This window comes from Filicampus tigris, chromosome 2 (assembly GCF_054856515.1).
Source record: "Filicampus tigris isolate MCC_2025a chromosome 2, RoL_Ftig_1.0, whole genome shotgun sequence".
NCBI lineage: Eukaryota > Metazoa > Chordata > Actinopteri > Syngnathiformes > Syngnathidae > Filicampus > Filicampus tigris.
The window spans coordinates 35090506-35117068 of record NC_141218.1 but is presented as its reverse complement, the minus strand read 5'-3'; the positions used below and the strand labels follow the sequence as shown (position 1 = coordinate 35117068).

Below are 26563 nucleotides of genomic sequence, written 5' to 3'. Positions count from 1 at the left end.
CCCTCAATTGTACTCCACATGGACAACTTACAACATTCAGAAATAACTGTAATGCTAGCATACAATGTAAAACACCATCAACAGGCTAATGTAAACTAGCATAGCATTGTTGCAAACCTTCAAACAAACATCTTGAACACACTCAGTGCAACAACACATACAAACAGAGCATACAACAATACTCATAGGCCTACAGTATATTCTATATTCAGTATATTGACCTTTTCTGCCTCTTTCATTTCTCTTAATTATTCTTCCTGACACACAACTATCACCTGACCACAACTAACCAATCGGGAGCTAGCAGAATTTAGATGATGCAAGCGAATGAGAAATGAGAACAGCAGATTTAACATATCATCTAAGATACTTGCACGACACAAAGGAGAATATCAAAATGTGTGAATAATAATTCTGCAAACATTAATGAAAATATATATTTTTTTACATCTTTAACTTAAATACATGAACTAATACTTTACTGTTGAACTTGATATTTCTCAGAATAAATTCTCATTCATTTCTGAACCTTAACATGTAAATATGTATCTCGAGTGACATGGTAGTGTGCTTTGATATTTCTAACATAACTACTTTTGTGTTTGTTTTCCAGGTTCACGACTACCTACGGGGCAAACTTTGCTCCCTCTATGAGAACGACTGCATCTTTGACAAGTTTGAGTGTGTCTGGAATGGATCAGACAGGTGATTCGCTTCATCCATACATTCATCTGCCATCTGAGTGTAAAACCCACTAACACTCTTCTCTCGCTCCTCCCTACTAAGTGTCATAATGACCGGCTCCTATAACAACTTCTTCCGAATGTTTGACCGAAACACCAAACGGGACGTCACGCTGGAAGCATCCAGAGAGAACAGCAAGCCTAGAGCCATTCTCAAGCCTCGCAAGGTACAAGCAACACCTCACACCGACTCAAGTGTGGATAACCCACTTCCTTCAAAACAATACAGATACAGCGGAACCTCCAAAGTCTCACTCTGTTCAACAATCCCTAATTCCAACGCGATGTAATTGTAGCATAATAGCGCTAAAGATGTCAAATAAACATCCGGTACAATTATACGTCTTATGTATGATTTTTTTTTTAAAGAAAGAATAGACCCATTCATTGATATAATAACCCGGTCCGTAAAATACGGTGCTTAATGATGTCATGAAACATTATTCCACATAAACATGGAATAAAAATCTTACTTCAATGTTTAAAAATAAGCGTTCTTAAAAATTCAATGCAAGTGTATTATACGATACTTAGGTAAATATAACTGAACTGTGTTTGAGTAAGAAAATGTAGAGTACTGGATTCAAAGAGGAAGTCAACCCAAACATAATTTTTTTCAAGAATATATTGTATGCAGGCCCACTAGTTGAAACAAGGCATTCTGATTAATATTGTGTTTGTGGGAAATGTGAAAAACACCTGTTTTAGCCATCTCTTGTGGCGGCCATTTTGTTACTTCTGTCGACTGAAAATTACATAACAGTTGCTCAGGGCTCAGCTTACGACCAATCACAGCTCACCTGTTTTCTGAAGCTCAGCCATGTTTTCTGAAGCTGAGCCATGATTGGTTGTTATCTGAGCCCTGAGCATCTGTGATGCCATTTTCAGTCGACAGAAGTGACAAAATGGCCGCGCCCTGAGATGGCTTAAAACGAGTGGATTTTGCTCCTTAACTCCACAAATGCAATATTAATCAACTAGTGGGCCTGCATACAACATATTCTTGAAAATAATATGTTTGGGTTGGCTTCCGCTGAAAAAAAAAAGTTTAAACAGGCTGTATACATAGGTACAAGCTTCATTGTAATATGTTTGAATGTATAGCACTTTGTATGTCTTAAATGTTGTCAATTTCATTTCATCTTAATTCTGTGATTCTTTCACGTACCACTAGACCACATCTCACTCACTTTTAGAACCACTGCTTTACAACATAACTACCGGCTAGGGAAAATAATATATCTTGGGCATTACTGCTATATAGGTATCTTTTTTTTTTGGTCTCTCTAGATCACGTATTTTCACATTTTGCAGTGTGTCTGGAACATAGCCCATGCATAACATTAGTTGGGGGTTCACTGTACTGTTCTGACATAAAAAAAAGCATTATTATTGGTGTAAAAGTGGACTTTTGATACCGCTCGGTGTTGAACACAATCATATTGTTCAAGTGGTGACAATGTGGCTGCTGTAAGCCTCCTCCTCCTGATCGGCGGTGCTGTTCTGCAGGTGTGCGTGGGCGGCAAACGCAGAAAGGATGAGATCAGCGTGGACAGCTTGGACTTCAGCAAGAAGATCCTTCACACGACGTGGCACCCGCACGAGAACATCATTGCCGTAGCGGCGACGAATAACCTTTACATCTTCCAAGACAAGGTCAACTAAAGCGTGCAGGGACGTGCGGTGCTTCGGGGTGTGTTGATCTAAACGGAGAAAGCAGTATGGAGTCCTGATGTACATCCAGCACCTCCCTGGCGCTTGTCGCTGCTAACCTGATTTGCACTGAGAACGTGCAGCGTTTTCCTGGAAGTGGACGTACAGTTCTGTAATATTTGGGGACATGACAAGGGTTTCCAATCATTTAATTTATTCAGCCATGCGCCGTCGGACAGAAGGGAACCCTGCGCAACAAGATTGCAGCTGCATGAGCAACAAGATGTAGCAAGACCCTGGAGACAAAAGAGGGGGGGAGTACAATGAACAAAATACAGAGAACGTGTGATGGTGACTCGTTGTCATGTAGCAAGAGCGCCCCCTCTCTATCAATCTGCTGCGGTGCAAGTGAGGCATCAGTAGGGACGGCACAACTTGCTGCAGCAAATTCAAAGGGCAGGAAAAGAGACTGTTTTCTGCCTGTGGTCAGTCTTTCTACTTTAGTCTGTGATGTGAATGAGGCTGTTTTTAATCATTTTTATTTAATACCGGTCAATGAGTGTGTTTAGCTGCTGTGGTGCCTTCTTTTGGTATGTTTTGGTTCAATGTAGACAGTGTGAGGATGTGGGGGGTGATGCGGGAGCGTAAATGTTTTGACTTTGTGGTTTAGTTTTCTCTCCCGTCTCTCTCTTATGAACAAAAAATTGTTTTAAGATGAAGCAATGCCTGAGGCAACAAGAATGAGTACACCAACAAACCTCTCGGCAATGTGAGGTCAGTTTACAAGTGACATGGGAAAGCCACCTCATATCCCTGCTTGAAATGAAAGGGTCAAATGTACAAAGAAAAATAAGTTTGGAATTTCCTCTCAAGGGAGACAAATATGCTTTTTTGTTTTCATAAATTAAAACCGTTCCCACGTGACCAAATAACTAGTCTGCTTTCGTCAAAATGCCGTAAGAATCAAGAATTATAGCACACACTCATACCCTGTTTTTTGTCTTGCGGAAATTCAGGCTGTTTTTAGGAGCCTGAGTTTTGCCTCTAATAAGGCTTCAGGGAGAGTGTATGTGCCTGGCTGCTTGCTTCTTCTTGGTGAAGCAGAGTCCAGATTGTGTATGAGGTAATGGGGGAGCGCTTTGGGCTTCAACTTGTAGAGGCAGCAGCTCATACACTATAATGTGTGGATGTGGTGCACGCACACACCACCAAACACAAATTCAAACGTACATTTTCCATTACACTGTATGTCCTCTTTAAGAGACAAATTACAATTCTGAACGGTTGCATATGATGGAGGAAAATTGATGAAATTTTGATAATTGAACTTTTAACAGACCATCTGAAGCACTCTTGCTTTCTTAAATCATGTTTTTCTCTGATTGTCTGTCCATGCTCGTTGGTGGAGTGTGGTCTCACGTTGCAGGTTGGATTTTAGCACCTGTCGGACGTTTTGTGTTAAGAGCCAGCATCCACTGAGGTGAGCACTAAATAAAAAGGTCTAAGCAAAACTCTGTGAAATCAGGGAATTAATACTGTACATATGCTTCCTTTCAACAGTACGACTTTGATTTGTGAAACTTTTATAGCTCAGAATGTAACAATAAGAATGACCATGCAGTCTTTATGCTTACTGGACTTTCCTTTGATTAAAAAAAGTAATAAACGTGCAAGTTCAAACCAAATGTGTGTTTCTGTTTCGATCAAGCAGCATTTGGAGTCGGGGCGCCCCCATGTGGACGAAATTATTAATACATCAATAATAATGATGATTATAGTTATCAGAATCCTTTAGAATAGTGCCAATAGAGTGTAATAATGATGATTATATACAGTATGTATATTTTACCATTCTTCTGATATACACAATATGACTAAACATATTTACTGAACTTAATTTTCTTTACGTGTAAAAACAAAAATGGTGTCCCTTTTTGGGGTGGTGAGATATAGTTATGCGGAATTTTAATAATATATAACATATTATATACTTCACTAATAAATTGCACAGTATTAACACAAGTTTTAAGGACATTTATTGGCCAAAAAAGAGGCATAGTACTATTTTCATACAACAATTAACTGGTACCCTTAAAGGGACACTTGGATGAGGTAACATTGGCACTTATATAATAGGTTTGCATGTAAAAATGACATCAGTACTAAAAATGTGCGGCTAACAGTAGGCTAACGGCACGGCTAATAGCAACAACTAGCTTCAGGCCGTTAAAACAAAAGGCGTTAGCACAATAACATTAGCCCCTTACGGTCCGCCCAGCCTGCGTCTTCATGTCACGGGGTTGCCTCCCAAGCAGTCGCGTGCGTTGTCCGACACCGCTTGCAGCCGCCAGCTTCGCCGTGAGTGAAGCGGCGTGAGAGTGAGGTAAGACCTCATTGAACAAGCGTCAATCTTCAACAAAAAGTTCCAGCGAGGAAACTGACTGACTCCACAGCCGAGTGTGGCCGCATTGGAACACTCCGTTTGTTACGTTCCAAATTGGACGGCATGTTGTAGGTCGAAAAACTGGGGCCATTCCTCATCCAAATAAATTTGCACGTCTACTCATTACCACTTCAGTCTCTGTAAATATCCTGAATGGTGTTTAATGCCTCGCCCGTCCTAACCGTGATCAGCAAAGAAGCAGTGTTTTTGGTTTTTTTTTCTGAAGCAAAGAAGCAGTGTGCGCTGGTCCCAGTCTAAATATATGTAGCTCTGCTCACTTACACATTTCCTCATTCTCATATAAATCAGCCACGTAGAGGTTAATCCTTTTGATATGTTGAAGTGGGCATTAGTCGGGATGTTCACATAAATTTTGGTACCAATTGAGTACCGTTTTTGACGTTCTCAGCAACGAAAGTACAATGATTTCCAATGGAGAGTTTGTAATTGGTTACTCCTGTGACTCCAGACAGGGATAGAACGTTAGGGGGCGCGGCCATTCTCCTCATTAACAAAGGGCGTTATTCATGGAGTCACTTATTTCCTCATTTCTCCCAAATTTATTGATAAAATAGAAAATGATAACTCTTTTCATTTTCCTGATCAAAAACTATATGAAATGAACTTGTTAGTTAAAACATGGCCGTCCATCCCTTTAAAGTCAAGTGTGAAGTAATTCCAGAAAATGCCAAATGAAGTCTAAGAAAAGTAATTATTAAACATCATACAAAAAATAAAGGATGCAAAATAATAATAATAATAATAATTTCTATTTGGCATATTCGACAAAGTAATTGTTTATCCGAAGTGAGATCCTGGCGAGCGACAATCCAGAAGTAAAACGTCACGTCAAGACAACAACGACGGTGCACAACATGGAAAGTGTACAAAGCCAACGAGAAGTCGACACGGAAAGCAATATTTTAAACGAATTCAGGTGTTTGATGAGTTGGAGGAAGAGGAGATTGTTGGCATGATGTATGGTGACCACACATGTACGAGCTAGATGCTCAGGCGAGGAAACTGTCGTGCCCGAACGACCGGACATGGAGTGGAGACAAGACTCAGATATGGAAGAATGGTAGGCTATAGGCTACGTTTATAAAGCTACTAAGGGTTAGTGTAATTGTTTGAAATTCAATGTCGTGCCGTTCTGTAAATTACACATGATGGGATAACTTACTTGGTCCATTTATTCTGCTAGCACTGAGAGCCACGTACGTCATAATGGGAGTCCGGTAAAGTTAGCAACAGATTGGCACATTCGGAGTTGTCGATTCGAGTTGTAGCTCTTCGGCTACCTTACAGAGAGTGGACAAAGCCATCGTTTGCGTTGCAATGACGTTGCATTTTGGAGTTATTGAACGGACAACTCCGAATGTGCCAATCTGGTACTAACTTTACCTAACTCAAAAAGTGCGAGTGTCCCACATTGTCAAATTAGCGTTATTTCTTGTCGCATCGTGATAGTACTAGTAGCTATCTAAGGTAAATTTAATAAATCATACATACAAACGGTGCTTGCTTCTTTTTTTCCCCCTTTGTGTCACTGGTTCAAATACCCTCTCTACTTTTGTATTTTTATTTTTGAATTATGCTTACAATTCTTTGCAGCAGGGAGTTGTAAATGAGACGTTTTGTTTCAAGTGTTTTTGCACAATTGAACAGGTATGCAGTTGAACAGTTTCGATGTTGCTTAAGTTGTGACGAAACTGCTGGCAGGAAAAAACAAAATTACTGGACTGGACTGGACCCCTACAGCCACAGATGGAATGGGGTTGCCAGTAGCTTTAACACAAACTGGTCCATTTACGTGCCCTACTCTTATCTTTTGGCCACTTTAACAACTGTTGGCCTTAATGCGAACAACGCATCGCCACACAGCGCCAAGGCATTTTGCCGAAAAACGCGGTAACAACCACGAAGAGCAGTTAACGGGACAATCAACAATGCAGTACAATGGGCAACTGGCGACTCGAGCTCTTCAAATGACGTCACTCGCCGAAGATTACCGGAGATTGCAGAACATTTGCATTTTCGTTGTTAAGCATGTTGCTATATGTCTAATTATGAATTAGGGGTTGCGCCATAAAAACAAACGAAAATATGCTTAAGATAGTTTTAGCCACTTTTTTATTACTCAAACGACGGTTAGCCAAGTTTACTTCACACCTGGTCTACGGATTGGTTATATTTATCCCCAAAATTGGTTAAAGCGGAAGTCAACCCAAACATATTTTTTTCATGAATATGTTCCCAGCAGGCCCTCTAGTTGAAACACGGCATTCTGATTAATTGTGTGTTTGAGGAATATAAATTAAGCAGCATAATCCACTCGTTTTTAGCCATCTCTGGGGGCGTCCATTTTGTCTTTTGTCGAATGAAAATGACATCACGGCTGACCTGTTTTCTGAATCTGAGACGTGATTGGTCGTTGTGCGCAGTTGTGATGTCATTTTTAGTCGACACAAGACAAAATGGCCGCCCCCAGAGATGGCTAAAAACGAGTGGATTAACACTTATTCCACAAACGCGATATTTATCAGAATGCCCAGTTTCAACTAGTGGGCTTGCATAGAACATATTCCCATGCATAGAACAAAATGTTTGCGTTGACTTCCTCTTTTAAATTTGACCAATCTAGTTGGTAGTTATGTGTCCAACGGACCCTTTGGTTAAAACAACCGATCTCGGATGGTAGTGTTTTATACTGATGATAGGGCTGGATACAAATGGCTCATTTTGACCAAGATATTGGTTTATTTGCCCCTACAAAAAAAGCCAATTGCAGGGCACACAGACCAACAGCCATTCACACTCACACTAAGGGACAATTAAGAGTGTTCAATGAACCTACCTTGCATATTTTTGGAATGAGGGAGGAAACTGGAGTACCCGGAGAAATCCTCCGCAGGCACGGACGGGGTAGCTCATGCAAACAAGAAATCAAATAAAACCTGAAATACAATTGATTGAGTGCAGAAATAATCCTTATCACTATGTGTGAAGTCACGTGAAATGATCCCCACCGCTGCGGCGGCTCCTTAATTGGCCCCGTGAGAGCCGCGTCTCCCGCCTTTTCTCAGCTGGGCGCCCCAGCTGCCAATCAAACAGCATCTTTATAAGTGGCCACCCAAGCCGCAGGGACGTGTCTTGGAAATAAATCCACGGACAGACAGACAGACGCTCCCCTGAGATCACCGACGATCGATTCAACAGCATTCAGTTGGTTTTATTTAAAAACAAAAAAATTGAGGGGAATTTTTCTTGTTTTCTTTTTGTCATTTGAGCTATCGTCACATTGTCTCAATTTTCAGTGGGGGAGATGAGCAAATTGCCTGGGAGCAATTCGACGGTGATGAACAGCTCCCTCAGCAAGTGGTCCTTCAACGACGGCGGCTCCTTCCAACATTTGGACCCCGGCGAGCTGAAGGTTCTGGTGCCGGCGGTCCTGGGCATCATTTGCGTCCTGGGCTTGGCATGTAATTTCACCGCCATGGCCATCTTATTGTCCAACGCCCACAAGGGCAAACTGTCCCTGATCAACTCGCTCATCTTCAACTTGATGTTCGCCGACGGTCTGGTGCTGCTCTTCAGCGTGCCCTTCCGGGCCGCCTCCTACTCCAAGGCCAGCTGGACGCTGGGCTGGCTCGTGTGCAAGACGTCCGACTGGTTCCTGCACTCGTGCATGGCGGCCAAGAGCTTCTCGGTGGCGGTCATGGCCAAAGCCTGCTACCACTACGTGTCCAACCCGACCAAGCAGGTGAGCATCCACCTCGGTTCCATCCTGGTGGCGCTGTTCTTCATCTGGCTGTCGGCTTGCGCCGCTCCCATCCCTCACTGGCTCTTCGCTACGCTGCAACGAGGACTCCACGGGCTCATGTGCGTGCTGCGGGTCCCCCCTGAAGCACGGGACTTCATGTCTGTGTACATAAAGGCTTACCCGCTGGGGGTCTACTGCGCCCCCCTCAGCTTTTCCCTCATGTACTTCTGGAAGGCTTACGGCCAATGCCAGCGCCGCTCCAGTAAGACTCCGAATCTGCGCGCACAGATCCGGTCCAGGAAGCTCACCTTGATGCTCTTCAATCTCACCGCGGCGACCGCCATCCTCTGGCTGCCGCAGTGGGTGGTGTGGGTCTGGGAGCGCCACTCGGCAGCGGGCGCATCGCAGAGCTTCGTCTCATCGCCGCCTCTTCTCATGGCCCTCTCGGCTCAGATGCTCACCTTGTCGCTTTCGCTCGTCAACCCTCTCATCGTGCTCTCCCTCTCCGAAGAGTTCCGGGAGGGCTACCGCGGCCTGTGGAGGCGCCTCACCCTGCGCAAGCAACCTCCTTCCAAGCTCAAAGCCGGACCACACACACCCACCTCGCTCCAGTCGCCGTGCCCCAGACCAGAGACGTCCGGCCAGCAGAGGGGCGAGAGGAACCCCGGATCCTCGTCCAGCACCAAGCCGGGAACCGGCAGCGATGCCCGGCAGGAGCCGGGCCCAGCCGGAGGAGGCGACAAAGTCGACAAAGATGGGCTCGTCTTGCCCGACGTGGAGCAGTTCTGGCACGAGAGGGAGTCCGGATCGCATTTGGATGAAAACGACCCGGTGCCGTGGGAGCATCAGGACCACCGGGAGAGCAATGAACAACCAGAATGATCTTTGCGACACTTTGATTCTCTTCATCAATCGGGCTGGTGTTCTGTGTTAGTCTGCGTCCATCTTTTGGAGACAACTAAATGTAGCGCGGTACTTGCCGTGTAAGACATCGAGCATTAGTGTTTGCTTGAAAAATGTAAACTGCGTGTAAAGTAGACAGTTGTTGAAACCAGGTCCTGTTTTAACTCCACTTAATCGTTTGCCACTTTCTTGTACCCAGCTAAAGGATTTCCAGTCAACAAATACAAACATTGATTCGGGGCTTAACCGTACAATAGAGCTAGCGTGTAATTTGCCTGCAGTGAATGCCGTTATTATAGTGCAGATTTTTGGAAGACTGCTCACAGAAAAATGCTATCTTGTTCTCTTTGATATTGACCTCGCTACTCTAGGATGTTTCAGCCTCTCTCTCTTAAATGTCAGTATTTTGCAATGTTTTGCGCTTGTCTGTGATTCCAGTCACGTTACTTTTGCATTCATGTATGTGCAAGTTACTCGTATCTAGAATAAAGTCATCCCTAACGAGTGTGCCCTTTAGGCCATGTCTGTCAAACTGTAGATGACACACTAGCTGGATCACAAATTAGCGTCTGGTCCCCCGCTGACATCAGGTCATTAAACATATTTTCATAAGGGCATCCATTTGGCTTTCTAATTAGGGCTTTTCCTCTGAACTCAGATGGAGCCCGTTCAATGGACTCTCTGCTCCTCATTGATCTGCATGCAGCTGATAGGTCAAGAGCCATAAACAATATGAAAGAAAACTTCCGGAGTTGATCTGGCAAGAAGGACGATTCCTTTTTCAAATTATGCTGCCGGCAAAATGTTTACAACATTTTTTGAAATGTTGGATGGAAACATCTTTCTACAGCCTCGCCTGCTTGTGACATTTTCCCTCTCATTAATCATTGATGTTGACCTTTCTTTGCCAGAAGCAAGCGCCTCAATGAGAGCAACACTTAACTATATAAGCCACCATCAGTCCCTGGAGTGGAGACCTGGCCACAAACGCCGATTTAACCCTTTCATGCAAAGTGGACAGCTATTTAAAAGTTGCCTTCGCCTATATTAATTAATCAAAAAAATATATATTTGTATTTTAAATAATAACATTAAATCATAATTAATGCATGTAAGGGTTAAAAATATTTTTAAAAATTTAGATTAATTAATATAGGCGAAAGCAACTTTTAAATAGCTGTCCACTGTAGTGACCACTATGCATGAAAGGGTTAGTATTGGCCAGGATGTCCAAAGGGTAATAATGCAACAACAGTAGGCTACAGTTGGAGACCCATTCTTAGCACCTAGGCGCCAGTGTCTGCACCCCATTTGTCTGTAGTACAGGCGCAGATGCGGTTGATATTGGGGATCAGGGTGAATAAAATAAGCTTTAATCAGGGAGAAAATGTTTTGAAAAGGTTGGGATAATCAACACATATGCGGCAAAAACGTAATTAGGTCTTTCGGCCGGGCTGGGTCGTCTCTTTACTGCGCCCTGGCTGTGCGCCCCTGCTGCGAGAAAAAGCGGGGGTGTTTCATCCCTCAGCCAATCATCAGCTCTTATAAATGAATCGCTGCAGGAAGTGACATGCTAGTCTGACTAATTGTGTTCAGCGGGAGGCGGCGCTTGCAATTAGCAAGTGTCCCTCGAGCTCGAGTGTGCATCGCTGCTATTGAGGGTCCCTGAGTACATCATATTTAGATGTAGAAGCGTGTGTGTGGTATGCTCTTCATGTTTAGGAGACTTGATTAGAATAAATAATTACACTGCTCAACAGTTCATTTTAATCAGAGATGGCTTTATGTGTCCCTAAATTGATTTTTGACATTGGTTTCAAAATTGTCTTTTCTTTTTTTTTATAGCACGTCAGGTTTTTGAGATTAAATTGACCTATCAAAGATTATGCAATATGAATTTTTACCATGCATTGTAATTTATAGCTATAAAAAAAAATCCACCTGTTGCCGAACTTAACCCTTAATTCATAGATATTGCAAAAAAAACATGATTATATGGATAAGCGGTTTGGATAGTGGATGGATGGATTTCATTTCATATAGGGCTGTTTGATTTTGCCTAACAAGAAAATCCAGATTATTTTCTCTCAAACCCATTTTACGATTACGATTTCTTTGTAAAATAAAAAAATAATGAAAAATGAAGAGTCCCTGATAGTGTAGTGGTACACACGCCTGAGTTGTGTGCGGGCAGCGTGGGATCGATTCCCGCTCAGTGACAGTGTCTATGTGTGCCCTGCGACTGGCTGGCGACCAGTTCGGGGTGTAGTCTGCCTTCGCCCATTGACGGCTGGGATAGGCTCCGGCAACTCCCCGCGACCCTGTATAGGATAAGCGGTTTGGAAGATGACATGACACGAAAAATGAAGTATTTTGAATGTCTTTTATTTAAACTTCATTTTTCTTTCTTTGAACTCAAAATGCCAGTTAATTTAACTTAATACACACAGAACAATCCATTGGGATTAACAGCATTTTACTTACACAATAAATTTCAGATTTGTTCTTAATTAAACCAATAATGAAAGTGCACATACCATCTGAAACGAAATCATGAACATGAGAGAAGGTAGACAGTCAAGTCTGTAAACCAAACAGTCTGTCAGCAAGTCATTTTGCCAACCAGTCTTTTACCTTTCTCTCAGGTCTTACTTAAACATAAATCAATGATTAGTGCAAAATTGTCACTCAATAATACAACGCACTGTCAAGCTTAAGTACGGATGCATAGTCCGGCTGGACCAGAGGTCCGTTGTAGAGAAGAAAATAAAGGGACGACTTTCAGACGTTGAGTTACTTGCTCACGGGTTGTATTGTACATGCGGGGCACACACTACACTACAGATCTATATTTGCCCGATTTATTCACTAAACACTCACTTGCCTGAGCAAATAGCAGAATCGCCGGTAGCCATGGATGTTGTCGTTGTTTCGGACTGCGCGCTCGTGGGAGGAAGCGGAAATGCAGAGGAAACTACGGTGGCTTAGATACACCAAAAATAAAAAAAATAGAACGTGCTGATTTGAACGTTTTTAACATCGTTTGATCCAGAAAATTCGGTTTCGGTTCAATCGCTTAATCGAACAGCCCTAATTTAATATTAGTGTTCCATAATTACAATTAGGTTGTCGACTGGTTAACACAGCCGCCTCACAGTGCAGAGGTCGCTGGTTCGAGTCCGGCCCTGGCCTTCCTGTGTGGAGTTTGCATGTTTGTTTTGTCCAGGTACTTCGGTTTTCTCCCACATTCCAAAAACATGCGTAGTAGTTTAATTAATCACTTTACGTTGTCACTAAGTGTAATTGTGAGTGTGAATGGTTGTTTGTCTTTGTGTGCCCTGTGACTGGCTTGCAACCAGTCCAGCGATTCTCATGAGAATAAGCAGTTCGGATAATGGATGGGTGGATTATTATAATAATTATTATGAAAACCTGATGTGTTTGAGAAAAAATGAGCACAGATCCGGAATCAGCACAAAAAAATCTTCTGGAAAAGTTGACTTGCATCTCTGATTAAAAGACGTTGTAAAATATGTGTTGGAACAGTGTCACGTGTGATCAAGAAAACCTCTAAAAGATGACAAAGAATGTGAAACATGAAATATTTTATTGAATTCCAGTTGTTAAAAATTCAATGTTGCAGTGCCTGAGTTTGCATAGACCTTTGGAGAAGACACAATATGGCAGCTGTGTTTCCAAGTGAGAACACTAGTTACTTCCCAAAGTCTTTCATCGTATCTTAATCATGGAACTTCCCTGTTGCGATGCCTACCATTGCCAACGACGTATACGTGAAGGACAGGCACCATATAATGTTCATACACACAGATTCCACATTTGATTCAATCAAAATGATGGTGCAATCCAAGAAAGTTTAGCAGACATGGAAAACAAAAATCTCACTGCCACTACAGTGTAGTGAAGACAATATTTTACAGAATATTTACGGTATGTACAAAGGTCTTCAAATAAAATGATTTAAAATATATAATGGCCTTAAAAAATAACAGCAAAGATCACTTATCATCATCATCACATCACATTTTATTTATATAGCACTTTTCATACATAAAAATGCAACTCAAAGTGCTTTAAAACATTCAAAGCAAAACATAGAATTATCTTCAATCAAAAGAAAAGATAAATTATTTAAAAGTTGTTGAAAGCCAAACTAAAAAGGTGTGTCTTGAGCTTCCTCTTAAAAATATCAACAGTCTCTGCAGACCTGACATCCTCTGGCAGGCTATTCCAAAGGTGAGGACCAAAATGGCTGAATGCAGCCTCGCCATGCATTTTGGTCCTCACCCTTGGAATAAATAAAAGGCCGGCGCCAGAGGACCTCAGGATCCGCGAGGGCTGGTATGATAAAAGCAAATCAGATAAATAAGATGGCCCAAGACCATTAACACATTTATAAACTAATAAAAGTACTTTAAAATCGATCCTGAAACACACAGGGAGCCAATGCAGCAATTTCAAAACTGGCGTAATGTGCTCCCGCCCTCTGGTTCTCGTCAGCACCCGAGCGGCTGAATTCTGCAGTAGTTGCAGTGGTGAAATGCTCTTTTTCGGGAGGCCAGAGAGCAGGGCATTACAGTAATCTAAACGACAGGAAATAAAGGCATGCATCAGCACTTCCGTGTTAGCCTGAGAGAGAAACGGGCGGACTCTGGCGATATTCTTAAGGTGATAAAAACCAATCTTGGTTACATTTTTAATATGAGGAATAAAACTGAGCTCAGAGTCAAAAATGACGCCAAGGTTCTTCACACAGTGTGAGGGATTAAAAATGTGTAGTTTTGGTAAAAGCTTCTCTCTCTGACCTTCGGGACCGATAACTAAAACCTCAGTCTTGTCCTCATTGAGCTGTAGGAAATTATCTGCCATCCATGACTTGATATCTAAAATGCAATTTAAAAGGGTATCAATTATGACATGCCTCACATCAAAATGACATGCATCTCTTCTGTAAGGTGTCTGACTGGTCCCCTTGAGTCCAGTTCAAATCCCAATATTACCCACAAAGAAGGAGCATAACCACTTCAGCACTGGCATATTTTCTTAATGTAAGATATCCATTTACAGCCGATGCTCTTTCAGAGGCACCGTGTTTAATCGATACTGTAAACATTCCAGATTTTTCTTTGCTTTGGGAATAAATATTCCAGCAGCTTTACACTGCTAAAATCATTCACATTTCTTTCCACTTGACCACCACACAAATAGAATATAGTCCGCAGGTCCGGGGGTCAAGTATCTTCGATGACGTCATCAAATTGGTCCTCAACATCTCCCTGAGAGTCAAGATCTGGAAGGATGGAATTTAATTTTATCCATATATATACAGCCAAACTATGAAAAAAGTGTGACTTAAAGTCAGAAAAATACATTACGTTACTTTTTTTTTTTTTTTTTTCAATTATGTTGTTTGAGCTCACGGCACCAATCGGCATATTTCGAGATGTCAAGCTGCTGTTGGTGGAGTACATCTGAGCTGCCTGTTTACATTACACTTTCATCTGCATTCGTATCTAATCCAAAGATATTCGATTCCATGCGTATTTTCCAATTATGCTGCCATGAAGCAAAATCTATTTGTGCCGCAAGAGAAAAAACTCCTCAAAATTGGTTCACTAGAGCCACACAGTGTAAATGCAGCCTAAAACGTCATCACTTACCTGTTTGGCTTTCTATGTTGAAGAGATGGAGTCAAAGCGGCCTTTGCCATCGGCAGCGCATCAGTGGTGGCGAGTTGCTCTCTGGATTGGTGCTGTAAGTCACAACAAAAAGACATGCTGTTAAGGATTCATGCAGGGATTCGTCCAAGTCCAGTCGTCCACAAAATACTATTCACCGTTGCCTGTCTGCTGCCAGGACAAGGTGGCGGAGGCCTGTTGGGCGGCTCTGGTCGGGAAAGTCCAGATGAAGGTGGCAGAGGAGCCTGCTTTCGCCTCAGCTCAGGTTTAAAGGGAGTGTTGCTCAATGACGATTGTCTCCGGAGAAGACTCCGAGACTCACTTTGTGCGGCCAAAAGCGGCACGGGAGGCGGCTTCGCAGCAAGACGCACGGAAACATGTTTGGGCCGGGTTGGATATGCCTGGCTCAGATGAGGAGAGGACTTTCCCTGTATATAAAACCCCAACACATTTTACTAATGCGTGATAGATAAGAACGTAAAATGACCGGTGATTGCTAAAAAATTGTGGCAAGTGGAGCTTGTAAAAAATGCACAATCTACTATCCTCTATTATTTGCTGAACATCTCACCCATTAGCTGTTTTGGGGTTCATTCAGGCTAAAGCTGTGACTGGGGAACATTGTTGAAGTCAGGGAAGGAGCTTCACTGATAGTCCTTGTCTAGGCCTTGTCTACCAGGAAAGTGTATCGCGTTCATCTTTTGAAATCGTTCAGCAATTCCTAACCATATTGGGTTCAGTCCCGATCTCCTACGAACATCTGAACTTGCACCTTACAGTGGTGCCTTGACTTACAAGTAGACCCGTCGCGACAACAAATCCATCGACGAGAAAAAATGCTCACGGTAGTTTTTTGGGACTTGGTAAATGGTCATTTACATGCGTGTTTGTTTACATACGTCATCATCACTCAGTCGTGCTGCTTCGTTGCGTCTTCCCTGGTGGAACTTAAAGAGATTGGCGAACGGCACCAAATATCCGTTTTGAGTGCCAGAATTGACAGGGAGACCAGCGTAGCGAGTCTACCGCTGCAATGCTGGTGCATCGAGGGAGTTAACAGCTCGCTTAAAATCGTTCATACAAACGTCAGTCTATCTGCGTTATTTTAGATTTATTTATTTGGGCTTTTATTTAGGTGAGTATTGATTAGATCAGTTGGAAAATCAAGCCAAGGTGCCAATTTTTCATGAAATAAATCTCAGGGGTAACCAGCAAACAAAAATAGAAAAATGTATGAATAATGTAGTGAAATAATGAACTTGTCTACTCTCAATTTAGTCACAGGTGTATTTAAATGCAATTCAATTGTACTTCAATTATTTTTGCTCTAACAACTTAAATCAGTGGCTTTAAAAATGTAAAAAAAAAAACAGCAGCAGCAACAACAGCACGATACCATCGTTCATAGTTTCTGGGAAAATACATCGTCCAGAAAAATGTGTTGTCGTGACAGGCTTACTTACAAGTTTAATTCACCCAGTGACCACATTCGTGAGGCAAAACCCTCAAATCGTCTTTTCTCTTTGAAATGAATGGAAATGCCATTAATGCGTTCCACCACCTCATGTTTTTAATAATAAAATAGCACCCTATAGTATTTTATGTTATAAAAGTAATAATAGCATAATTTAAGCAAATGGAAAGAGTTTGTGCATCATAATTCAATGGGCATTGTGCTGCTCATTCTGGTGTGCTTGCCTTGGTCACTAGTGGGCGATACAAACTACAAGTAGATTTGATAATGAAAGAGAAAAAGACCATTGCATCTAAGCTGTAATATTTCAAGAACATATGACTGTGACTTCTGTTGTATGCATACTTTGCTACAGTTGGTGCCCAAATGTAACAACATTAACGCTAGTTTAATTAGCCTGTATTACATTGTGTGTTATCAGTAAGATAGCAAACTCAGTGGTTTGGTTAAATACACGTGTAAATCTCTTTCTTTCTGTTTTTCGGGGGGACTAAATTAAACAGCCAAACTGCTTATTTTGAAGTTGAATGCCCTAATGGCCTAGATACACCAAACCGACGTCGGAGGTCGAGAAGCGTCGTAGCGTCTGATTGCATCGTCTGATTGGTGTAGTGACCACCGTCATAGCGTCGGAGCCCGTCAGGAAGTGTCTGGTGGGCGTTTCAGCATTTTGAATCGGTGAGTCGTGACATTTGGTCACTTTGATTGGCTGTTATACCAATGCAATACCCCAGCCAGAGGCAGGCAACTGCCTGTTTGTGGTTCCTTCTTATTCAACCATAGTCTGTAAGTAACTTAGACAATTGTGTGGACCGGGAATGACCATGCAACATTTATACAGGAGCTGAATTGTGGCTGATTGTACTGTGTTGTTGACTGAACATACTAATCGCTATCGCTAATGCTAATCGTTAGCAGAGGCTCATCTTGTTCATTTCTATGAAAATACATGTTTATGTAATGCATAGATTGATTGTATTTTCTGTTTCTTGTGCATTTTCATGATATAAACAGGCAACTTCGCTGCACGCCAGGAGTCAGTGGAATTTGTTTGTGAATGTTTAGCTGTTTGGATAAGCTGGCTTAATTGACTAGCAAGGCCAGTTAGTTTGACAAAACATTAGACTTTAACCGTTTAAATTATTCATGCATTTTTAATAGCTTTTAGGATGTATCTTATGTTTCTATATGTTGGTTACAATAACATATGACATGATATAGAAGTAATTGTCATGGCTTGTTAGTGCTGACTTGTATTTATGATGTTTTGTCTCCCTCTGCAGGCGCTTTAGTGCTAAAGCGCCTGCAGAGGGAGGCAAAACATAGGTCATAAGTCAGCACTAACAATCAATGACAGTAATGTGTTAATAATTTCACACATAAGTCGCTCCAGAGTATAAGTCGCAACCCCGGCCATACTATGAAAAAAAAGGCGACTTATAGGCCGAAAAATACGGTAAGTATTTCATGATACTGTCAAGAACGTGAGGGTTTACTTCGTGTGAGAGTTCATCGTGAGCCAAGAATATAGCTGAATGCATTGTTTACGTTTTTATAATCCACCCCCGGCCAATCGCTTTCCGGTTGGCTTTTTCTAACAATGACAAATAATCACTACCGCCGCCGATGTTATGGAGAGGTATTACATCTCACAAATGCGCAGGAGGTACTTTAATGGTCAGCGTCGCTGTCTGTCGTTGCCGTGTATTTTTCCAGTGGGACGTGCAGACAGCCAGCCCGACGCCACAGGGGGTAAGCGTCGGTCACTGTTGTTCAACGTCAGATTGGTCTATCTAGGCCTAAATTTGGGTTGCAGGTAGGCTGGATCCAATACCAGATGAGTTTGGAAAAGAGGCCCGGTTAACCTTGGATTGGTCAGCAGCCAATTGCACGGCACGTTCACACAGCCACGAACACTTGAACACCAGACGTCAGAACTGTGAGGCAGGCATGCTACCCATGACATCACTGTGAAGCCTAACTGGAAGCACGATCCAGGATAATGATGTATGACTTCCAAAAGTTACTTCTGATGCCATCCTTTACCTGTTGGTCCGAGTCTTGTTTCTTGAGCAAGAATGTTGGGTTGGTGTGACCATTCACATGACCGTCTGCATGCAGAGGCTTGGCTTCGACTGGGACTGAACAACTGGCGGTCCAAACACAAGCGCATACACAAAAATGTTTGGACAAGTCAAGCTAATACAAACTAAGTATGCTATGACAATTTCAGCACTAGATACCTCGGCACTGCTGGTGGAGTTGATGTTTTAAGAGGCTGGAGTTTATGTTTATAGCAACACCACAGTCCAACAGCCAGCCCAACAAAGAAAAGCAGCAAAAGGACCAGCAGCACTGGAAGGAGGTTGCCTGTTGGAGTACAGTGCATGAACGGAGCGTAGTTCCAAATAAATACTATTCATATCTGTTGAAAGACGTGGTCTCACCGTGACTGACGACAGGTCCGCTGTCCGCACTCCCGCCCGGCCCCCTCTGGTTACACAAAGGCGGGGCCCAACCACTCTCACAGTGGCAGTTGTGGTTGTTGTTACACAGCTGGCGAGAGATGAGGAGACAGGTTTTTGCATAACTATTTCCTGTCAGAATCTTTCAGTTGTACCACATTTTCAGTCTACAGAAGCAAATTATTGGCCCACATGATAGGTGCAAACAGGAAGTGACAATGCAAGAAAGTACGAACTCGAACTGCCTGTTTGTGGTTCCTTCTTATTCAACCATAGTCTGTAAGTAACTTAGACAATTGTGTGTACCGGTAATGACCATGCAACATTTATATAGGAGCTGAATTGTGGCTGATTGTACTGTGTTGTTGACTGAACATACTAATCGCTATCGCTAATGCTAATCGTTAGCACACGTGGCATTAGCTGAGCCATTATACTATTAGAGCACCACTTTTCAAGTCCTTTTCATTATGGTCCTAAGAGATTCTGTACTTAAACTTCAATGACTCTTACTAGGCTTCAATTATTTGGACTTTTCTACCTTCAAGGTACTAAAAAGTACTTTTCACACCAAACTCACCCCATGTCCATTACATTTGGAATGGCAGTCATCAGCTTTGAGGAAAGATGCATTACGGCATTCGCCATTGAAGCAAATCTATTGAAAGTGAAAAATGAACGTCATGGAGGGACTTTTACATCATCAACTCACATTTTGATGTGAAAAGACAGACAATGCATAATGATATCCTATGATTGCAGTCTCACTGAGTCATCTCCACATTTGGTGCCAGTCATGACGAGGCCCGGGTCCAGAGTGTCTCCTTGCCCTTCCTCGTCTCTCTGGCCAGGCTTGTAAACGTGTGTTCCCATGCACTGCACCCTCGTGTTGCCCACGCTCACTGTGGTCTCGATGCGCACTGCATTGCTCTCTATTGGCTTGGACGCTGAAGACAGACACTGGATCTTCCCACATTTAGCATCTCTGGCACAAACATAGAAAAGGTGTCATCAATTGTTGAGTTTGGCTAACACAGTAAAAATTCTTTTTCAAATTAAAGCAGTGCAGCATACACACTTGTCAAAGTGCAATGTGCGTAACGCCACATGCACCTCACCTGTCCTTACAGCTCCTGTATTTCCCAAACAGATCTTTGCCACAGTTGCCATACATGTCGCCAGCTTCATTGACCTTCTTGAAACACACGTCATGGGCCGGGCGACCATCTGTTAAGGACACACACGCACATCCGTGCACGAGGTGTGTTATTCGACCACCTGATGGAATGCAGATGGCATCCCTCGCTGTTCTGTGTGGGACTTGTGTGATACACCAAAGACACCCCGGGGAAATTCTGACACGGTGTGAGCTTGGACACCAGCCAACAACAAATCCTGAGGCGCTGCCAGTGAGGATAAAGGCCCTGATACACCAAAACGAGGTTCGCCAACAGTGACAGACGCTTGCCCCCTGTGGCGGCTGTCGGCACGTCACGCTGGCAAAACACACCGCAACGACAGACAGCGACGCTGACCATTAACGTATGTAATAGCCTTCCATACCATCGGCGGCGGTAGTCACTGTTTCTCATTGTTAGAAAACTCCGACCGGAAAGCCATTGGCTGGGGGCGGATTATAAAAACGTAAACAATGCATTCGGCTATATTCTTCGCTCACGATTAACTCCCACGCGAAGTAAACCATCACATCACGTTCTCGACACGGTATTGTGAAATACTTACATTGTCAACCCTCGCTCTTGTACTTCTAAGAAGATTAAGGCAGCGGAGGCGTGCTCACTGTTTTTCCGCCTTTGTCACTTCACGTTGGTGCTCCGCGCGCTGATTTGCTAGCTAACAGCCAATCAGAGTGACCAAATGTCACGACTGGCGACGCCGATTCAACATACATAAATGCCCCAAGACGCTTACAGACGGGTTACGACACTACGACGGTGGCCACTACACCAATCAGACGACGCTTTTAGACGCTTCACGACTTCACGACCTCCGACGTCGGTTTGGTGTATCAGGGCCTGAACGTCTGACCTCTGCTACAACCATCAACAGCTCTTCATGTACTCTGAAATAATATGTAAAATCTCTCTTAATTATTATTTGTTTTTACTAAATCTTTAGAAGCTTGGCTGATCTATTTTTTTTGTCTGTGCCCTGCGATCGACTGGTGGCCAGTGCACTTATAATAATAATAAAATGTCTCCTTACTCATACAAGTTATTTAGAAAAAAAGGTTGGCAATACGGTTTTCTCAACGAAGCGACCCGTCAGCACTTATTTTGTAGTGCTGCATGTTAGGAAAGACTACAAATAATGCTTGAAATCAACCACAAGAGTGGGCTAATGCAACACTATACAAACTGGGGACTTGATCCTGTCCCAGTGGCGATTCCAAATGAACTTCTTTCATGGATTGCCTGAAAATTCAGAAAGTGAATAGTTCCTCCGACAAATGACTTCAAAACGAGTAAAGGTTCATAGTATCATTTATGTCAACGAGTGTGGAGGCAACCATTCACACGCACACATTCATACCCGTGTCATTACTCCTGTGTCTTTTGGTACAGTCGCCTGTTGCATCTGCACAGTAGTTTTTTTTCTGATGTCCAGTATACCATTGGGTGTGCCATCTTTTTTGTATCACCAAAGCAACAACATCGTACTGTATTTGACTGTATTCTGTGCAAGCTTCACTCACCTCGTCCCCAGAGTGCGCGGCACTGTTGCTCCAGCGTGAGGCACATGCCAGTGTAGCAGTAAGCCTTCCCATCGGCGCACGATGTGCCATCCACCAAATAGAAGTTAGCAGGACAAGACTCAGCCTTGCCATCGCAGTACTCGGCCAGGTCACACTGGCCCGAAGGGGCTCGGCACAGCACCCCCGGGCGCTTCAGCTTTACATGTACAACATGAAGGGGAGCTTGGATGTGAAAGGAACCCTGCTCACATGACATTGTTTATGAGGCTCATACCTTGCAGTTATGACAACAGACACCGTGGGCGCACTCAGCTCCAGCTTTTAAAGTGCAGTTGTTGGCGTTACAGCAGGGACTGGTACACTCCTGTGTAGAAAGTAAGAGGCGAGTCCTTTCATCATATAAACTAATGTGACCGCACCGAGAGCAAGACACTGACCTCCTCCTCTCCACAGTCACATTCCTCCCCATCCTCCAGGTAGCCATTGCCGCAGCGCTGTCCTCCGTACATGGCTCTGGTGTTTGGCTCATTGAAGAGACACTTTCCTCCTCCAGAGCTCAAGTAGCTCTTCAGCTCCCGCATGTTACACGTATTAAACACACGTGGAAACGGGTGCCTGCGAGACGTACAGTACAAATTAAAACTATCGCACCCCAATAGGACATTTTTCTTGGTACACCTGTACAATTAAATGAGACAGAATACAAGAGAAGTATCGCACATTCTTCTTCTGAAAAGATAATGATGAGCAATTTTGATTGCACACACTGCCAGGGAGGTATTTTGAGAACTGTGGGTTTATTATTCTAATAGTAATTTGGGTTTGTGTGTGACTGTACTGCATCACATTGGAAGCTGTTTGACATTCCTATGAATTCTAAATAGTGGCCTTTGCGCTTCTGGACGCCGTAACCTCGCTGTGTGTGGTGACCACTTGAATGAAGAACTGCCGCACCTCAAATCAAAATGTTCCTCAACACAAACGGTGCCGTAAAGGCGCAAACACCAAGCGCTGACTTTCTCTTCCAAAGAAATGTCACGGAAAAACGCGCTGAAAACAATCCACAACGGGTACACACAACATACCTTAAATGACAACATTTTATAAAGACAAAAAAGGTGGAAAAGTACTAATTAAAATGAAAAACTAGTTGGGCTTTTGGAGCAGGCTGTCTCAAAAGGTGCCATCTTTGAACTTTATTTTACTTGAACAACCAATCATGGCTCAGCTTCAGAAGACAGGTGAGCCGTGATTGGTCGTTACCTGAGCAACTGTGATGTCATTTTCCATTGACAGAAAGTGGCAAAATGGCCGCCCCCTGAGATGGATAAAAACGGTTGGATTAACTCTTATTCCACAAATGCAATATTAAACAGAAGGCCGTGTTTAGACCAGTAGAGTCTCACAGAACATATTTTTGTCAACAATTTTTTGGGGTTGAGGATAAGCGGTTTGGATAATGGATGGATGGATGGCTGACTTCCCCTTTAAATTTGAGTTCACGCTGTGTGTTACAAATGCTGCTGAATGTAGAATTCCGGTACAAAAGAAAATATTCAACACGGGAGTATAGTATTAAGTATTAAGGATTGGATGGCCGCTGACGTAGCAGGGAGTTGAACAGAAAGTTTCGGTGGGACGATGGAATCCATGCAGGACAAACACAACCGAGAAACTGATACAAAAGTATCATCTGTCCGTCCATCGATTTTCTATAATCATGTTCAGTGTGGTGCTTGTACTAGCCCACTTTGAGCAAGAGGCAGGGTACACCCTGGATCGGTCACCAGCCAAGCCCGGAGCACATCTGGACAAATCATTCAAACTAACATTCAAACTTCTGGACAATCTGGAGTCTTCCGTGAACCTAACAAGCCTGTTTTGGGGAATGTGGGAGGAAGCGGAATGCCCAAAGACAAAACATGTAAGCAAGGGGAGAACACGCAAACTCTGCACAGGAGGTTCTTAGCCGAGACTCGAACCTGCAGTACCGAAGATGCAGATGTGCCACCCACAAACTATAACCACAATAAACTGATTGTTACAGTAATCTGACAGTCTCAGTCAAAACTGATTTCTTTGCAAAGGAATTTTGCATGTTAAAAAAGATTATGCATTACGCAAAGTTATGCAATGCCCAAAATTGAATTCCCCAAAACATTATGGGTCAAAGAACCCACTGTCTTTGTGATGAATGTGTCAATGGAACGTCCACCCCCTAAAATCATAATGCACCATCTGTCTCCTCGTCATCCTCCGTGAACCAGGAAGTAGCCTGCTACCAAAACGAACTAACTTTGGAGGGAAAAAAATGTTCTATTTTTGCAAAGTTCTGCCTTGTTAGAGCTCTGTTATGGCTCGGAGCAACAAAACTGAATAAATAATGACATGATTAAATAAACAATGAAATGTGTACATAATTATTTCACTTTTCATTGAATTATTTCATGGTCTGCGCTCTACTGAGAGATACTCAGGTTAAATATGGTTGTTATATAATTGATTCTCAAAATGTTTGCATGATACTTCATTGTCGTGTATAATCCACAACAAGAAAAAAACAACAGTAAACCGAGTGTAGTTACCCTGTTGCACCTGCCATGATGCAACCGCCATCCTCAGCTTTGGCCTGGCAGCAGCCAGCGCTGTCGTGACTCATGCCGAAGTTATGGCCCATCTCATGTGCCATGGTGGCGGCGACGCCAACAGCTGACTCCGAGTGGTCCTTTTCCACAATCACAGGTGCAGAGACACATTTCAAAGTTGTTGTTTTGAACTGATGTCCCGTCTCCTCAAGAAAACACACTTAAATGCAAATTAAAATGCCAAGTCTTTATGTCGCAAAGGTGGGAGGGTTTCTTTGTCAGAAAAGTCCCCTACCCCACAGCCTAGACAGGGAGACTGTTGTCACATTGTTGCCAAAAATTCCTGCAACTCGTTTAACGTTGCTGAAGGCCACTTCACGGCTTCCCTGAAACAGTTTTCTTCGAGACTTTTCATGAATTTGGAAGGGACCTCCAGTTGTACTTTGTAGCCTTCTCTTGCCTTGATACCTTTTAATAATGATACGATGCAGCTCAGAGGTGGGAGTAAGTCACATATGTGCAAGTTACAAGTAAGCCTCGAGTCATAACCATCAAGTCTCAAGCAAGTCCCAAGTCACTGTGGAAAAAAAATCAAGCAAGTTGAGTCACCACCAAATTTCAAGCAAGTCAAGTCATTACTTGGTTCAAGCAAGTCATAAGTCAAGTCATACAATCTTGCTCAGTAAAACATGTTGTAGTGATGTTTTTTTTCACTGATACTACTACAATAAATACAGTACATTATCTCTAAAAATGTAATGAACATTTACAAATGAAAATGAAATGAAAAACAGTTAATATGAATATCGAACTTAAATTGCTTAGAGGAGTGCATGATATTTTTTCATACTAGTGAAAGTCATACGAGTGGCACACTGTTAATGTGTTGCTAAATACAGAAATGTGCTGAATCAGAGTGTAAATGTCAAAATGTGTATAATCATCCGATTTAAAAACTACATACTTTGTTTCAGATGCCAATCTGTTACCCAAACCTAATTGGCGTGTGTTAATGGATGAACGAAAGGCATTAACTTTGTATGTTGTCACGTTTGAGGTTTGACGTGCATTAGTTTAGGGGGGGCGCTGTCAAATCGAATATGGCGGATCCGCTCGCGACCAGAACAACTCTGCACAGATTCTATAGTGCTCTATGCTAGCAACATGCCGGTCACACAGGTGTCTTACGTTTTGATGAATAGAATCTACTTTCAAAGTACACAGCACCTCACCTCGTTATTAAATAGAGGGCGGGGGGAACTTTTGCATATGCAAACAGAAATGCCACAGTCAAAACAAATGGTTCGGACAGTTTTCCCAAACCATCCCACCCCTCATTACGCTACTTAGTTGTACCTAAATGTTCAAAATCAATTTTTTTCCTGGTCCCAAACCAGTATTCATATCGCTAGCTAAACTAAGGTTGGCTTACCACTCTGTAGTTTTTTTAATAATGCAGAATGAAGTTAGGCGTCGTTGTTGTTAGAGCTGGGCATTCTGTCCCGGGGGCGGAGCGGTCTGTCCCTCCGTCCTGGACGGACGCACATTTTTGGGACGGATGATGGGGGATGACAAGTTTTAAAAAAGGGAGGGACTAAGCAAGGGCGCAGGTAGATTTTAGTTGGTCCCACTAATCATCCCTCATTTGTGTGACGTGGTCGCGAGTTGGCCAAGGTTCATCTCAACCTACTCGGTGAAACGGACAAACGACAAAAATTGCCTCCCGACACTTTAAACGCGCCACTAGTTACCCAACTGCACGTACTTACTGGCATTGGGAACGCACCGGCGGGAACACTGCGCACTGCACACGTTCCGCCTGCACGGAGGGGAGAGGAAAAGGAAGGAGAAGAAGAATGAGACGAAGAAAAAAAAGGAGACGAAGATGGAGCGCTGCCGTTTGCCCGCGGGAAATTTGAAACCTGAAATGCTGCAGCCGCTTCATTCGTACACATCGGAGAGCGCGGGGGCTTTGCTTGGTAGTAGATGACAACCAGCAAGACAAAAAAATAGCCCCCATCTCTGATGCAGCTAAACCAGGGTACACACATACAGGTTATTGGGCCAATTAGCATTTGCCCTCCCAGCAAAGTGAGCAAAGGCCCCCTTATCAAATGTCTCT

At 43.0% G+C, this 26563-nt stretch overlaps 3 protein-coding genes across 12 annotated transcripts in view; 2 read left to right on the top strand and 1 right to left on the bottom strand.

Moving 5' to 3' along the window:
* ppp2r2ba (protein phosphatase 2, regulatory subunit B, beta a) overlaps window positions 1–4075 on the top strand; it is a 63461-nt gene extending 59386 nt beyond the window's left edge. For all 3 annotated transcript variants that reach the window (XM_086023882.1, XM_086023880.1, XM_086023881.1), the window contains exons 8-10: window positions 614–705; window positions 787–910; window positions 2253–4075. In XM_086023882.1, coding sequence (XP_085880008.1) covers window positions 614–705; window positions 787–910; window positions 2253–2408 — 372 coding nt within the window. In that variant the 3' untranslated portion in view covers window positions 2409–4075. The remainder of the gene's footprint in view (window positions 1–613; window positions 706–786; window positions 911–2252) is intronic.
* A 1593-nt stretch (window positions 4076–5668) lies between these two features.
* On the top strand, window positions 5669–10014 carry gpr151 (G protein-coupled receptor 151). 2 transcript variants are annotated; one of them, XM_086022988.1, is made up of 2 exons: window positions 5669–5920; window positions 8157–10014. In XM_086022988.1, exons 1-2 carry the CDS (start codon window positions 5833–5835, stop codon window positions 9482–9484), a joined length of 1416 nt encoding a protein of 471 aa, XP_085879114.1. In that variant the 5' UTR covers window positions 5669–5832; the 3' UTR covers window positions 9485–10014. The 2 variants fall into 2 exon arrangements, with proteins under 2 accessions (XP_085879114.1, XP_085879120.1); XM_086022994.1 differs by lacking the exon at window positions 5669–5920 and adding an exon at window positions 7938–8064.
* Window positions 10015–13095: 3081 nt separating this feature from the next.
* Window positions 13096–26563, bottom strand: part of adam19b (ADAM metallopeptidase domain 19b) — a 30228-nt gene continuing 16760 nt past the window's right edge. For 4 of the 7 annotated variants that reach the window (XM_086024000.1, XM_086024002.1, XM_086024003.1 and 1 more), the window contains 13 exons: window positions 24442–24581; window positions 22294–22471; window positions 22131–22220; window positions 21857–22052; window positions 20259–20367; window positions 19909–20125; window positions 19721–19798; window positions 19123–19231; window positions 18919–19045; window positions 18722–18824; window positions 15360–15629; window positions 15184–15275; window positions 13096–14106 (listed from right to left, as the gene is read on the bottom strand). In XM_086024000.1, coding sequence (XP_085880126.1) covers window positions 14097–14106; window positions 15184–15275; window positions 15360–15629; window positions 18722–18824; window positions 18919–19045; window positions 19123–19231; window positions 19721–19798; window positions 19909–20125; window positions 20259–20367; window positions 21857–22052; window positions 22131–22220; window positions 22294–22471; window positions 24442–24581 — 1719 coding nt within the window. In that variant the 3' untranslated portion in view covers window positions 13096–14096. The other 3 variants (XM_086024001.1, XM_086024005.1, XM_086024006.1) reach the window with 3 other exon arrangements.